The 15,012-nt window shown below is 45.8% G+C and overlaps 1 protein-coding gene across 1 annotated transcript in view; it reads left to right on the top strand.

Annotated features, from left to right (window-relative positions):
- ADCY1 (adenylate cyclase 1) overlaps positions 1 to 15,012 on the top strand; it is a 143,889-nt gene that overhangs the window by 120,919 nt on the left and 7,958 nt on the right. The window contains exons 15-17 of the mRNA XM_025379994.1: positions 10,918 to 11,034; positions 11,141 to 11,287; positions 12,008 to 12,106. Coding sequence (XP_025235779.1) covers positions 10,918 to 11,034; positions 11,141 to 11,287; positions 12,008 to 12,106 — 363 coding nt within the window. The remainder of the gene's footprint in view (positions 1 to 10,917; positions 11,035 to 11,140; positions 11,288 to 12,007; positions 12,107 to 15,012) is intronic.

Raw genomic sequence — 15,012 nt, 5'->3', positions numbered from 1 at the left:
CAATGCCCAGTGAGCATACCGGTAATTTTAGGGCTAGAATGGATTCCTGGGCCTTGGGGTAGCCCGGGCAAGTCTGCGGATCTTTGTGCATGCGTGTCACAAGAAAGGGTTGCCCAAATGGAGTCCACTGCCATGTTTGTCTGCAGATAGGTAACAACAAATGCCACCTGCTTTCCCATAACCCTAGCAAAACACAGAACTTTCTAGACTTTGCCTGTTTGCCCTTGGACATTTAGGTATGTAGTACAAACATTAGAGTGCCTCAAACTATTGCAAAATTGCCAGGCCAAACACTAGGTAGGTTAATTATTTACAGAGACTGGATTGGTTGTTCAAACCTGCACAAACAGGCTTTTCCCTTGGGAGGCATCTTCAGCCTCTTTGCCTGTAACTTTTGTATGCTTTTGTTCCAGTGTCATTTCTTTCTTTGCATTCAGTAAATAATCATCATGGCAATTATAATTTCAATGTTTATGCTATTTAGTATAGAATGCAGTTAAAACAACTTATTTCTCTACCAATAAATGCTTAATTCGATGGTAATTCCCATTTTGCAGTTGCCATTATTAACATTTAGAGGGAAGGTTTCCTAAGATGTGGTCATGGCACAGACATGGAATTCCTGGTGGCAGAAGCCAAGTTAGAGACCTGGTTCCACCTCTTACCCTGGTCACTTGTCTTCACACATGTGACGTAACACTTGTCTCGGGGTTGTGGAGGAGTTTGTGTCATATAAAGCCATGGTCATCATACTTCTTGGACCCCAAAATGTTGTACGCTTGTTAGTCGTCATCTTGTTCTCTGTTACTGCCCATAGGTTTCACATCTGGCCTTTGGGTGAGTACATCCTCACAAACAGCTTTTATGGGGGGACAAATGGTTCCAGATGTATCCCAGCTACATCCTGCAGCACACTTCTGTGGAAACCCCTAAGGAGCCAAACCTTGGTGTGTAACCTCAGGACCCCACATCCAGCAGGCCCCATGCCCACTGGAAGCACACCCTTTGTCCATCTGAGAGTGCACACTCAGCCTCTGGCAGGAATCCACTCTGGACCTATGCACATAGTGTTACCACCTGCCTCATCCAACAGGTGCTTATTGGGCACCAAAGTAGACCTAATCCTGTGCTGGGGATGCTCACATGGTTGAGGTGTAACCCCCGCCCTCAGGTGCTCATGGGCTGTTAAAGGAATCAAACACAAGCCACAGAAAATTTCAATACAGTGAAGGGCGTGCCATGTAAAATGTAGACAGGACCCTGATCCAGGCAGGTGGATGTGATATCATTTAAATATAATACCTCACCCCTGAGGCTTAAAGGATGAGTAGGAATTAGCCAAGGGAAGGGTAGAGTGCTAGGTGGGGTAAGTGTGTCTGTCTCCTGAGATGCTTGTTTTTATTGTTATTTTTAAAAATCGGTTCATAATACTGTATTGTGTACTTGAAATTTGGTAAGATAGTAGATTTTAAGTGTCCTCACTCCCCCAACCCTGGACACACACAAACGGTAACTGTGGGTGGTGATAGATGTGTTAAGTAATTTGATTGTAGTAGTTGTTATGCAATGTATACATATAGGAAACCATCATATTGCACACCTTGGATATATACGGTTTTTGTTTGTCAATTAAATATTTCAAAATAAAAGAAATACTAAGCACACAAAGACTTACCAAATCTGGATCTCAAGAGCAAGAAATTAAATGTTGGTCAAAGGAAAAAAAGGGTCTTTCAGTAATGTTAAAGGGTAATAAAGGGGTCAATTTATCAAGAGGACATAGTCCTAAACATTTATGTACCTAAAACAGATCATCAAAATACCTAAAGTAAAAATTGATATAACTGCAAGAAATTCTTCTATCTATAATTATAGTTGGAGTTTCCAACATCCCTTTCAAAAAGCGATAGAATTGCTAGACAGAAAATCAGTGAGGATTACAACACTTAAGAACACTGTCTACCAACTTGACTTAATTGACATTTATAAAACATACCGTCCAACAGCAACAGAATATGCATTCTAATCAAGGACACATGAATATGAACAATACAGCAAATCTCAAGAAATTCAAAAGGATTCAAATCATACAAAGTATGTTCCTTAACTACAATATAGTTAAATTAGAAGTCCATAACAGAAAGATCTCTGAGAAACCCTCAACTGAAGAATATACTTCTTAATAACTTTTGGTTCAAAGAAGAAATCAGAAGGAAAATTAGAAAGTAATATGAGCCAAATGAAACTACATGAGATCAACATTTGTGGGGTTCAGCTAAAGCAGTACATGGAGGAAAATGTATAAAACAAAGCACCTATATTAGAAAAGAAGAAAGGACTCTCTCAAATCACCTTAAGAAGCCAGAAAAGAGGAAATTAAACCAAAAGTAATCAGAAGAAATTAAATAATAGAGACCAGTTTCTACAAATGTTTAAGGAATAAAATAACAGGGAAGCATTATGATCAGTTTTATCTCAATAAAATTGACAACTTACAGGGAAGGATACAGATCCTTTGGGTCTTGCTTTTCGCCTTTGTTAAGAAGAACCAGAGGAGCATTAATTCTCAGACTAATTGTGTCCACTCCTGAGGCAACCAGACGAGCATTAATTCTTAGACTAATTTTGTCCAAAACCCTTGGATATATACGGTTTTTGTTTGTCAATTGAATATTTCAAAATAAAAGAAATAGTAAGCTCACAAAGACTTACCAAATCTGGATCTCAATTGAGGCCAAACCCTTTTCAGTACTTTACCTGATGCCTGGTGAATTAGAAGGTTTTTTGTTCTTGCCAATGGAGGTAGGAACGATTCTCAGCATAGTACGAACTTTGGGGGTTGTTCCCTACAGTCCTTTCCCTAACCTGTGCTAATCCCTAGATGATTCTTTCTCTAGCCTATGCTAATCAGTACTCAGCTAGAGACTTGAAGAGACCCGAACACTCTGTTCTCTCTGGTAGTTTCCCTTTGAACTCAAGCTGCCTTGGGCTTCCAAGCCCCCTAGCCTTGTCAAATCTGGGAGACCCCCAGGCTCCACATGCACTGCCTCTATCTGCGGCCTGGAAACTCTCCCAGCAGTATACTGGGCCATTGTAGGCCTCATCACTTATTCCCATCACTCAAGGATCACTATCTTTCATTGCCTCCTGTTCAGTATTTGGAAAGCTGCTGTTTTGTATAGTTTGTGTGGTCTGCTTGTTGCTCCTAGAGGGCAAATTGAATCCCTGTTACTCCATCTTTTCCAGAAGTGGAACTTCATGTGGCCATTTAAGTGTCTTTGACCCCAAAACTGGTCATTATCCCCATGTAACAGGTGAGGGCCAAAGTAAATGGCCAAAGGTCAGAACCGAAATCTGCCAAACCCCAAATGGGCACTCTCATGGATGCCATGCAGAGCATGTCTCAGAAGCCTTCTCCTGCCAAGTGAAGTACCATCCAGAGTGGAATGGCTTTCTGGTGAGAGCTGTCTTTAGGCAGGATCCTGTGAACACAGCCAAGAATTAGAAGTCCTCAGCTCTGAAGCCTATGCTTCTCCCTCCACAGCAGTCAAGATTTCATATGCATTTGTGGGTAGAGGGTTTCTCTGAAAGGTTAGATCTGGGTTAGAAGGACCCAGCATAACTTCAACATAAAGCAAAAGCTCCAAAGACCCCAGAAGTTGCTTTCTGCCCACAGTGTGGACTGTTTGTGGAGAGCAGTGTGGTAGCAGTGTGGCAGTCACCGTGCAACAAGAAAGAAGATGTCTGTGGTGTGTCTCAATGCCGTGTTGGGCTTGAGCATGTGAAGTTCACCTGCAGGCCCTAACTTGATCGCAGCACAGTTTTGCTTATCTATGACGAGCCTACAGAACTCAGTTCTGCTAATGCAGGCACCTCAGTGTTCTCAAGAGTGTGGAAAATAGCACCTCAATTCCTCCCTGGTTCGAAAAGATAGAGAAATGTGGGTAACTCCAGACTTTCTGATGAGGAAATAGATCCTTCTGCTTTAAGGCACCAGAGGCTGTCTGAAACAGCAGACCCACGAGACATCCCCTAGGACATCTCTTCATCACGGGGTGTGGCTGCTTTGCATTTTTTTCTGTATGTGTGTGCAATGAAAAATCCAGATTTTCTATAACAGTTTGTGTTACATTTGTAATCACAAAGACACACATGTTTAGCACAGTTAGTGTCCACGTGGAGTGACCAGGGCCACTCTTGCCTGGCTAGTGGTTGTGGAAACAAGGGAGCTTGTGCTGGCAACATGTGCTCAGGGCCAGACTGTCAGCCCTCCCCAGGACCTTTCAGCTTCAGAGTGCTCCCCTGTAGGATGGCCTCCCTCACATTCTGAGTGGGTAAATTCACAGTGGCCTCCTCAGCTCTGAGGCCTGTGCTTCTCCCTAGGCTCTGCTGCATCTTGCAGGTGAGTTAACACAGACATGCCCACAGGCTGCTGCTGCTAGTCAAGGGAGGAGAGGAGAGGAGACTCGATAAGGAGAGTGGAAGACAGAATGCCATGAAGACCCTGGGCAGGTGTTTTTTGCTCCTCAGAAAGGAGTGATTTATTCTAATTAAGGGGCTGAAGGAGGACTTCCTGGAGGAGGTAGCATTGGACCAGGCCTTTCACTGTCCCAAGAAATGCTGACTTTTCTGAAAAGGATAATTTCGGTAATTCTCTGGTTTCAATGTCTGACATTTTACCCTGGAAACTTCAGTCACTGAAACTGAGCTTGATCAGTTTCCAGCAGATCCTATCCCCACATTTTATGTTGGCGTAAGTGGAAATTCAAAGCTAGGAAAGAGGACTCTCACAGGGCCTTCACTTCGTAGACAGACAGTGTGTCTTCTGCTTATGGAGGCTGGATGCTGTCTTCCCAGCCTTGGTTCCCTCCGTGTACAGTGAGGGTGGACCTCGTGGATCACTGAAAGCAGATCTCCCAGGAGCAGGACCAGCTGTGCCCACTGCAGCCTCATAGCTTCACTGTTAGCGCGAGCTCTCTTTACTTTTTTTTTTTTTTGAGACGGAATTTTGCTCTTGTCGCCCAGGCTGGAGTGCAATGGCGCAATCTTGGCTCACCGCAACCTCTCCCTCCCGGGTTCAAGTGATTCTCCTGCCTCAGCCTCCCAAACAGCTGGGATTTACAGGTGTGTGCCACCACGCCTGGCTAATTTTGTATTTTTAGTAGAGATGGGGTTTCTCCATGTTGATCAGGCTGGTCTCGAACTCCTGACCTTAGGTGATCCACCCGACTCAGCCTCCCAAAATGCTGGGATTACAGGCGGGAGCCACTGCGCCTGGCCCTCTTTACCTTTTAAAGTGGCATCCCCATCTTGCTTCCTGTCTGAAACACTGGACACAGCCCTGCCTTCAACTACTATGTTGACTCATCCTAAGAAATGAAGAACTACCAAGCATTTCAGCACAGCAAGACTTTCAGCTCAGAAGCTCATTAGGAGTAAAGACTTCATTGTCAGAAACAGAGCCAGCCTCTGCATTCACCACCGCCGGCTTCAGCATTTCTGTAGGGGGTGGATGTTGGATAGTCCTGGTATATTAGAGCTGATTTGCCATGTAGCTCGTGAACTCCGATTCCCCCAGCTATGACATCACCACAGCCTCATTTACACCACGGGGCCATGAATAGGACAAACACATCATGAGGGCTGTGGTCTGCCTTTTTATTTCTTGGAAAGAGAAATGCAACAAGATGCTAAGTATTTTATAGAAACCACACATGCATGTGTGCATACACACACAAACACACATACTTTACAGACACACATACACACACACACACACACCACTCATGGACTTCCCAGGGCAAGGTGAACATGTCCATGTGCATACCTGCATCCACACATTGTAACTACAGCATTTGAAGGTTTATTCTCTCATTTTGTAATTAGAGTCAGGGATAACATTTTTAATTCATTTAATTGTTCAAATTTAAAATTAAGATTTCTCTTTAATGTAGTAGAATAATGTAAATCACATTTCTCATCATGAAGCCTTAATGAAATGCATTTTTGATCTAAAAAGAGCTTTTCATCTGTTCTATGCTAAAAGGGAAGTGGAGCTGATTGGAGCAGCAGGCAGCAAGGGCCTGCATAAGAGGCCTGGGGTTAGGGGATGGCATTGGCAGGACTTGGTGGGTCTGAAGTGCTGAACTGGGTGCTGGGTGAACAAGGACGCTGGCTTGGAGGCCTTGGTGTTCAGCTTAAGAACACCTGCACCACACTCAGCCTGCCCCATGCTGTAAACAGTGCTTGTAAAGTCTGTGCGCTGGCTGGAAAAATAATTAGTGAGAAGCAGACATGTGTTCATGATATGTGGTCCCTGAGGTGGCCGCACAAAGCTCAGTGGGAGCTGAGACCTCTCTCCATGCCTCACCCTCCTATCAAGCTGGTCATTTTCGTGCATGACCATGGTCCTACGGTTTGAGAAGAACACAGAGCTAGGAGCTGGCACTAGAGGGACCCTGGTAGTCTCAGGTTCTGTGCTCACTGCAGCCGCTGAATTGATAGAAAAAAGCTGCACAAAATAAAACTGAACGGTCATTCTGTGTTTAAAGTACAGTCTTTTGAGCACAGAGCAGGGACAGCCAGTTGAGTACCAGCTCATGGTGAGAGGCCTGGGGAGTTTGCTGGGAGCCCTACATTTGGCTAAAGCCTTGCCCAGTGCCCTGCCTAGGAGAGGCCTTAGCCACAGCCCAGCTTGCCTGGACGTCCAGGCAGAGAGGGACCTTCAAACCAGTCACCAGTAACAGGAGTGACCAAAGAAACTGAAAGTAGGACGTAAGGTGAGGCCTTTTCAGTCCTCCCATCCTGGTACAGCTGGTCTCTGGAGCACACTGAGGACAGAACCAGGGCCTCTGGACAAAAGATCCAGGGAGGGAGATTTTCATTCAACGTATGTTGTCCAGCGGCTTGAGAGTTTGAGGCTGGATGAAGCTGACATGTACAGTAGTGAGTCCGCCATCTCTGTGAGGTGTTCAAGGAAATGCAGATAACTGCTCAAGGAGATGAGGTAGACTGGATTCATTAATTACTTTAGAGGTAAGATTACCCCTAAAAATGCTTCTTGGAATACTGATATTTGAGGGAAATATCAAAGCAGCCTCCCCAGCAGCCAGAGGGAGAGCCGCGGACAAGGTGGAGAACATGTGGTGGTCGTGCACCTTTGCTGGGGGACGGGAGGGTGGGAGGCTGGTAGTTGATAGGGGCACATCAGGGACCTAACTACATGGGAGGAAAGGAGAGTGGAAAAGTGGGAAATATTCCAGAGTTCAGCCCTGTGGAATTGCTGCCTACTCCTGGCACTCTGAGTTGGGCTAGGTTGCGCTGCAGTCACAGGTCTAAGGGTGTCAGTAGTGTTCATCAGAGAGGGCGAGTCCTCTTCTCACTACATGTCTGGTGCAGTTCAGCGAGAGGATCATGTCATCGTTGTCCTCCAAGAGTCAGGCCCGTGGACACTGGAGCTTCCTCAGTCCCGCAGTACAGAAGGGGGGCTGTGAAGTCAAGGCTGGCCACGGAGGGTCCAGCTGGAAGCCCCCCTTGGTCTCCCTGGTCTTCAGGGGCTGGGTCTGCACAATCCTCTTGGTCCCTGAAAGTCAGTGGTGAGCATTAGGGACTTCTACCCCAGAGCCCTGCAGGGAGGAGAGAAACCACTGGCATCCATTCCAGGGAGACTCACTGGGTCAGGGCATGCAGCTCTACCCCTCTGGTGTTTCTGCCCGCTTGATGACAGTTATGGGGCCACTCTGGACACATGCACCTTGCCCAGCCTGCCCAGCGCAGGCCACCCTGAATCTCAGGATTCATCCATCCTTGGAGCAGTGACACCATGCAGAGACGTGCATCACCTCTTACTTGCTTGCTCTGATCTTCCTGTGTCCCGGTGGCATGGGTCACAGAGTGCCTCTTGCTTAAGGGAAAACTAAGTGTCAAAGAAGCTGAACATGAAGCATTTCAGCCCCAAAGTTAGAGACTAAGTTCCTCTAACCTGGGGGCTGAAGACTATTGTCTTAGCTGCTGCTATGCTTGGAGAAGTTCCTTTCCCTTTGCACTTTCCCAAAAGGAGATATTTGTGGACCCTGGGATGCCCGCAAAGAGGGGTGTGTGCACCTCAGGACACCGGATGGTTCAGTGAGGTTTGGGGAGAGGGCATCAAAAGTCTACTTATAGTGATTGTATCTGAGAATTAAGAAATGTTCTTTCCTGATGTTGAAGAATGAACTGGCAGTGCTGACCTGACACTGGCCAGATGCCCTGTGTCACTTGCAGGAGGGAGGCAGGGACATCACTTCCGAGACGGAATGAGGACAGGACCACCCTCCCTTGGCTGTTCCCTTATAGGAAACACGTTATTGATTCCAGCTTCTGGGGTTACTGGTCTTGTTAGTTAGATAGAAGACTCTGTCAGGATGACTGTGGGAGTCACTCATACATAGCACATGTCGGCACTCGGGGAGTTGCCAAGTTATGCTGTTTGTTATTTTGTTCTCTTTTCCAAATGACAAGCAGTGTAGGCTGTGAACTCTCTGAGGCATCATGTAACTATCACTAGAGGCATCCTGGTCAGTGATTTCTGAAACAGAAGGACACTTGAGAAGGGAAATGCCTTTTGAAAGAAACTGCCATAAAGAGAACATTCTGAATATGGAGGTTGGATGGACACGTGATTTTGTTGAGAGGAATAATGTGTGGTGCCCATTACTCTTTCTTAAAAATAGAGTTTCCTGGTGGGAAAATATTATAGACTGAGAATTTCAGTGGATTTTCATCACATTTGTTAAAATATATAACAATACAATTTGTGCTTGGTTCATGAAAATGAGTGGCACAGGGAAAGATGGATGTTTCCCAGTCAAATTTCAACAAAGACCTTTGCATTTGTGGATGGATTAAGAGATATATGACAATTTCGGAAGGACAGCAGCTCTGACAGCCCATTAATCCAAATGTGGAAATAAGCAGAATGTAGACGCAAATTTTTTATTCACAGTGCCATAAACTTAGATTATGGTTTTTAATCAAAGCATATTCAGTTACATTGTTTTCACTAAAGTACTATTAACGTTAACAATGGTATTTTGGAGAGAGCAGAAATTTTTGTGCCACTAATAAATAAAACAAAGCTATTATTTAAGAAAATATTTTTTACTTTCTGTTTATGTCACCCTTTACAAACCTTTCTTCTGTGTATATTGGAGCCTGATGTGTTAACACGTAATTAATAATGTGGGTCCTATAGAGAGGTGTTTGTCCAGAATGTCATTATTGATGGGAACTTGAGTTGAAAGCAGCGCCAGAGACCATCTGAGGCTGGAAATTGAAGGTTTCTGACCTTTGAGCATGACCCAGCATAAGTCAGCACCATGCCCAGATAGCCGCTGCGTGGGCAGAGCCCGGCTCCAGCCCATCTGGGCAGCCAGACTGCAGCTCTGGTCTGACCGGGAAGGTTATGGTCCCTCGGTTTCTTTTTTCTTCATCTGCTTCTTCCTTATCTGGTCTACGCTCCTTGAGGGACAGGAAGAAACAGCTGGCGCCGTCTGTCTCCATGGGTCACCCTGATTCACTGGCATTGTCTTCCCAGAACACACTTGCACCAGGCCTGCCCTGCATGCCCTGCCTGGCTTCACACACACCCCCATCCTCGTACCTGGCCCTCAAGGCTCGGGGCCTCCTCACCTCTATCCTTGGAAGCTGGTGGAATCATTGTGTGCAGTCTAGTGGCATGTTCTTGGCCAACTTAACTCTGATAATATCAGTACTGCAAAAAGCAGCTGTGCTTTTTAGGCTTACTGTGGGGCGTGCTGTCCCCTCATCCCTTGTTAAATACAACCCTACAAGTATTCCCTCTAAAAGTGGGTGTGTTACACTCATTTTACAACAAGGAAACCATGGCACAGTGAGGCTGCATCTGCTGGCTGGGTCACCAGTCACCGAGGGGCACATGAACCAGGGGAGCTGGCCTCCAAACCATGGCTTGCAGTGGCCAGGCCATGGGCCGCTCCACAAGGGCAGTCATTGCACAGTTTTTACTACATTCAAGAGTTTGATGCCTCCATAAATGCTAACACATACTTAGAATATTCCCCAAGCTTCACTCCTTACAGCAGTTGGGTTTTGTGTGAGGGAAAACAGGGACCCCAGTGGCTTCTGCCTCCTAGGGCTGCGCTGTGCCCTGCCAAGAGCACTTCTTGAGCCCTCACAGTGGTCCATGAATGGGGCCTTTGTTGTCAGCTTAATCAGTCTCTGCAGGGTCCTACAGCTAGCAGTAAGTGGGCTGGGACTCACCTGCTCCTGCCATCTGCTCTGCTGTGTCCCCATGGTGGGACCCTTGGGGTCTTTACTCCTTGCCCCAGGGGGCTGGAAGTCAGCGCCCAGATGAGCTCATTGGCCCTGGATCTGCCCCTGCCCCGGGTCCCTGAAGGGTTCTACTTGTCTCAGTGCCCAGAGGGATGTGGGCTCTAGTGAAGACCAGAGAGATTCCAGAGGGAACAGGAGCCTTAGGAAGGTGTCTGCCCTACCTGGGCATGAGGCATTCTAGGACAAGTGCCCTGCGGGGCACATTGGGAGCTACCTGGGGGCTGGTGGAGCCTATGGATGGGCACGTGCCTGAGAAAGAGTTGCTGTAGCATCTGGTCCCTAGGAAGTAGCGGAGGGCAGGGCAGACCCTGGAAATGAGGTGAAGCCGTAGTTTGTCCTTTGGACATTCTAGCAGATGAGGTGGTGACTTAGGCAGACATCAGCAGATCTTCCCCACCCAATAACATGGATCTAGTCTTGCATCCAGTGGGGAGGAGGGACAGGAGCATGTGTGTAGACCATCAGCACACCTGGAGTCCAGTTTGGATGTTTAGAAAGAAGCGTGCGGTGGGAACAAGTGAAGGCAGCGTGAGTGGATGGGACTAACAGAGGCTCATGATGCCCCAGGCAGAGGAGGAGCGAGAGGACATGGAGAAGGTGAAGCTGGACAACAGGCGCATCCTCTTCAACCTCCTGCCAGCCCACGTCGCCCAGCACTTCCTCATGTCCAACCCTCGGAACATGGTGAGCACCCAGCCTGCGCCTGGCCAGCACTAGCCCGGCACTACTCCCGCCACGCCCTCGGCGCTTGCCTGGCTCACCCTTCCTGACCCATCCTTTGAACTTCCAGGACCTCTACTACCAGTCCTACTCCCAGGTGGGCGTCATGTTTGCCTCCATCCCCAACTTTAATGACTTCTATATCGAGCTGGACGGCAACAACATGGGGGTGGAGTGTCTGCGGCTTCTCAACGAGATCATTGCCGACTTTGACGAGGTGAGGCCCTGCATCGCCATCCTGACCCCACCTGGGTGTGCTGGTGCATCCTACTGACGGGTGACCAGGATACCCCTTCACCTAATTAAATCCTGCGTGTCTCACAATATGTCACATTCTTTGTAGCTGGAATGAGAGAAAGCAAATCCCAGGAAGAACAGGCATTCTGTCTCCTTTGGGATCCAGACCAACTCTCACAGGAGAGAAGGGGGTCTTGAACCTAGGATGGGGGACCAGGGCGACCGGGTGGGGCTGGGTGCTTGTCCTCCATGTTGTGAATGTCAGGGCTGGGACATTGCAGTGGCCAGGGCTGGGCAGCCTCATCTACAGATGGACAGGCAGGTGGGCACCTCTAGGCCCTTGTCTACAGATGGGCAGGCAGGCGGGCACCCTTGTCTACAGATAAGCAGGCAGGTGGGTGTCTCCAGGCCCCCACCACAGCCAGCCAGGCACTGTGGCAGCCCCACCACCCCTTGTCATTGGACCCGATTCTCCTGGTGGCTGCGAGCTCACCTGTTGGGGACAGGAATGTGTCCTGTACCGTCCTTACTCACCTCTTCTTGCCAGCGTAGTCCTAGAACTTGTCTGCCCAAAGCAAAGAAGACACATTGCTTTCCTGAATGTGTTCACTGGCTCTGCTGTTCCTCCTGGTGGCTGATGGCTGCAGTAACTTTTCTCAAATGTTATGTCATGTTTAACAGTTTTATGTTTTAAACAAAGCTCATGGAAAAAGACTTTTACAAGGATATAGAGAAGATCAAGACCATTGGGAGCACCTACATGGCCGCTGTGGGGCTAGCGCCTACCTCGGGGACCAAGGTGAGTATAGCTTGGGGCTGCCTGCTTGGGGACTGGGTCCCAGCCCTGCCCTAAACTGCTTTGGGACCCTGGGTAGGTTCCACAGTGGGGTTTGTTTTCCCTCTCTGTTGTATTATGGGAGCAGCTTGAGTGCTGTTTTTGTCTGTGGCTGGTTCTCTCCATGGCTGGTTCTCTCCAGACACAATCTCCTAGGGAAAGTCAGCACAGAAGGCTGCTCACCGGAGCTTCCTCCAGCCCCAGCACTGCCCTGCTAGACACCTCCCCCAAGAGCCCTCACCCTGCCTCTCTGCTCCATTACCCTCCCCACTGGCCCACCTCCTCAGCAGCCCAGTCCCTCCCCCACCAGCCCCCACCTTCCTCCCTAGGTGCCCCCACTCTTCTTCTCCCGTCAGCCCTGCACTCTCCTTTTCCACAGTAGAACTGTGAATAAATACAAATAATTATTCTGAATAGATCTAGACTTATTAAAGAAGTTGAATCAATAATTAATAATCTTCTGAAACAGAAAGCACCAGACCCAGATGCATACACTGGTGAATTCTACCAAACATTTAAGGAAGAAATTACACCAGGTCTCTACAATCTCTTCCAGAAGACAGAAGCAGAAGGAACATTTTCTAGCTCGTTCTGTAGGCCAGCATTACCTGAATACCAGACCCAGATGAAGACATTATAGAAAAAGAAAATTACAGACCAATATTTCTCATGAATATAAATGTATAACCCCCCAACAAATATTAGCACATTGAATTCAGTAATGAATGAAAAGAATTATATACTAAAACCACATTGGATTTTTTCCAGATATACAAGGCTGTTTTAGTATTCCAAAATGAATTCATGAAATTCATCAAATCAACAGGATAAAGAAGAAAAATTATATAATCATGTAAATTGATGCAGAACAATTATTTAAGTCTAACACCCATTCCTGGTTTTTTTAAAAAAAACAAAAACAAAAACAAAAAAAAACAGTAAACTGGCAATAGAAGACAACTTCCTCAGTTTGATTTTTAAAAATTTGCAAAATATCCACAGCTTAACATACCTAATGGAGGGAAACTAAATGCTTTCTAAGATGAGAACATAGCGAGAATATCCTTTCTCACCATTTCTATTCAGCGTTTTACTGGAAGGCAGTAAGACAAGAAAGAAAATTGAAGGCATACAGACTGGGAAGGAATCTGCTTGCAGATGCCATGACTGTAGAAAATCCAAAAGAATTAATAACAACAGTAACAGAAAAAAGCCCCTGGAACTGTAGCAGGACAAGCCACAGATAAAACCCCTCAGACACGGAGTTAAAGAAGGAAGGGGCTTTATTCAGCTGGAGCTTTGGCAAGACTCATGTTTCCAACAACCAAGCTCCCTGAGTGAGCAATTCCTATCCCTTTTAAGGACTCACAACTCTAAGGGGGTCCGCATGAGAGGGTTGTGATCGGTTGAGCAAGCAGGGGGTACGTGACTGGGGGCTGCATGCACTGGTAATTAGAATGGAACAGAACAGGCCAGGGATTTTGATAGTGCTTTTCTATACAATGTCTGTAATCTATAAATAACATAACTGATTAGGTCAGGGGTTGATCTTTAACTACTAGGCCAAGGGTGTGGCGCCCGGCTATCTGCTTGTGGATTTTATTTCTGCCTTTTAGTTTTTACTTCCTTCTTTGGAGGCAGAAATTGGGCATAAGACAATATGAGGGGTGGTCTCCTCCCTTAGAACTAAGAAGCAATTATAGTAAGGTTCCAGGATATAAAGTTAATATGTAAAAGTTCATTGTTTCTCTATATGCCAGCAATGAACAATTGGAATTTGTAGTTACAAACAAAATGTCATTTATATCAGTAGCCAAAAAATGAAATGCTAGATATAACTCTAACAAACTATGTACAAGATCTATATGAGCAAAACTGTAAAATTCTGATGGAAGAAATGAAAGATCTAAGTAACTGGGGAGTCACTGTTCCTACATAGGAAGAGATAGTATTGTTAAGATGGCAGTTCTTCCCAATTGGATTTGTAGATTTAACACAAGTCCAATCAGAACTCCACCATGATATTTTGTGACGTTGACAAAATGATCCCAAGTTTATATGGAAAGTAAAAAGATGCAGAATAATCAACACAATATTGAAGTGGAAGAACAAAGCTGGAGGACTGACACTACCCAACTTCAAGACTTAAAAAGCTATAGTAATCAAGACAGTGTGGTAGTGGCAAAAGAATAGGCAAATAGATGAGTGCAACAGACTAGGGAGCCCAGAAATAGACCCATAGAAATATAGTCAGCTGGTTTTTGACAAAGGAGCAGAGGCAATACTGTGGAGAAAAGACAGTCTCTTCAACAAACAGTGCTGAAACAACTGGACATCCACATGCAAAATATATACATATATATATATATATATATAGATGCAGACTTTGCACCCCTCACAAAAATTAACTCAAAATCGATAATAAGCCTAAATGTAAAATGCAAAACTACAAAACTTTTAGAAGATAACATAGGAGAAAAATCTAGATGACCTTCAGTTTGGCAATGACTTTTTAAATACAACACCAAAAGCATGATTCATGAAAGAAAAAATTGGTAAGTTGGACTTCATGAAAATTAAAAACTCCTACTCTATGAAAAATATTGTTAAGAGAATGAAAAGTCAAGTCACAGATTAGGAGAAAATCTTTGCAAACCGCCTATCTGATAAAGGACTTGTATCTATAGTACACAAAGAGCCATTACAATTCAACAAGAGAGAGAGAAAAAAACCAACAGTTAAAAAGTCAGCAAACAATTCAAACAGGCACCTCACCAAAAGAGATGCAGATGACAGGCATATGAAAGGATGCTCAGCAGCATGTTTTTAGGGATTTGCAAAGGAAAACAACAATAAAATACCACTAGATA

Source organism: Theropithecus gelada, chromosome 3, assembly GCF_003255815.1.
Source record: "Theropithecus gelada isolate Dixy chromosome 3, Tgel_1.0, whole genome shotgun sequence".
NCBI lineage: Eukaryota > Metazoa > Chordata > Mammalia > Primates > Cercopithecidae > Theropithecus > Theropithecus gelada.
The sequence above is the reverse complement of the archived record's forward strand: the minus strand, read 5'-3'. Positions and strand labels throughout refer to the sequence as shown.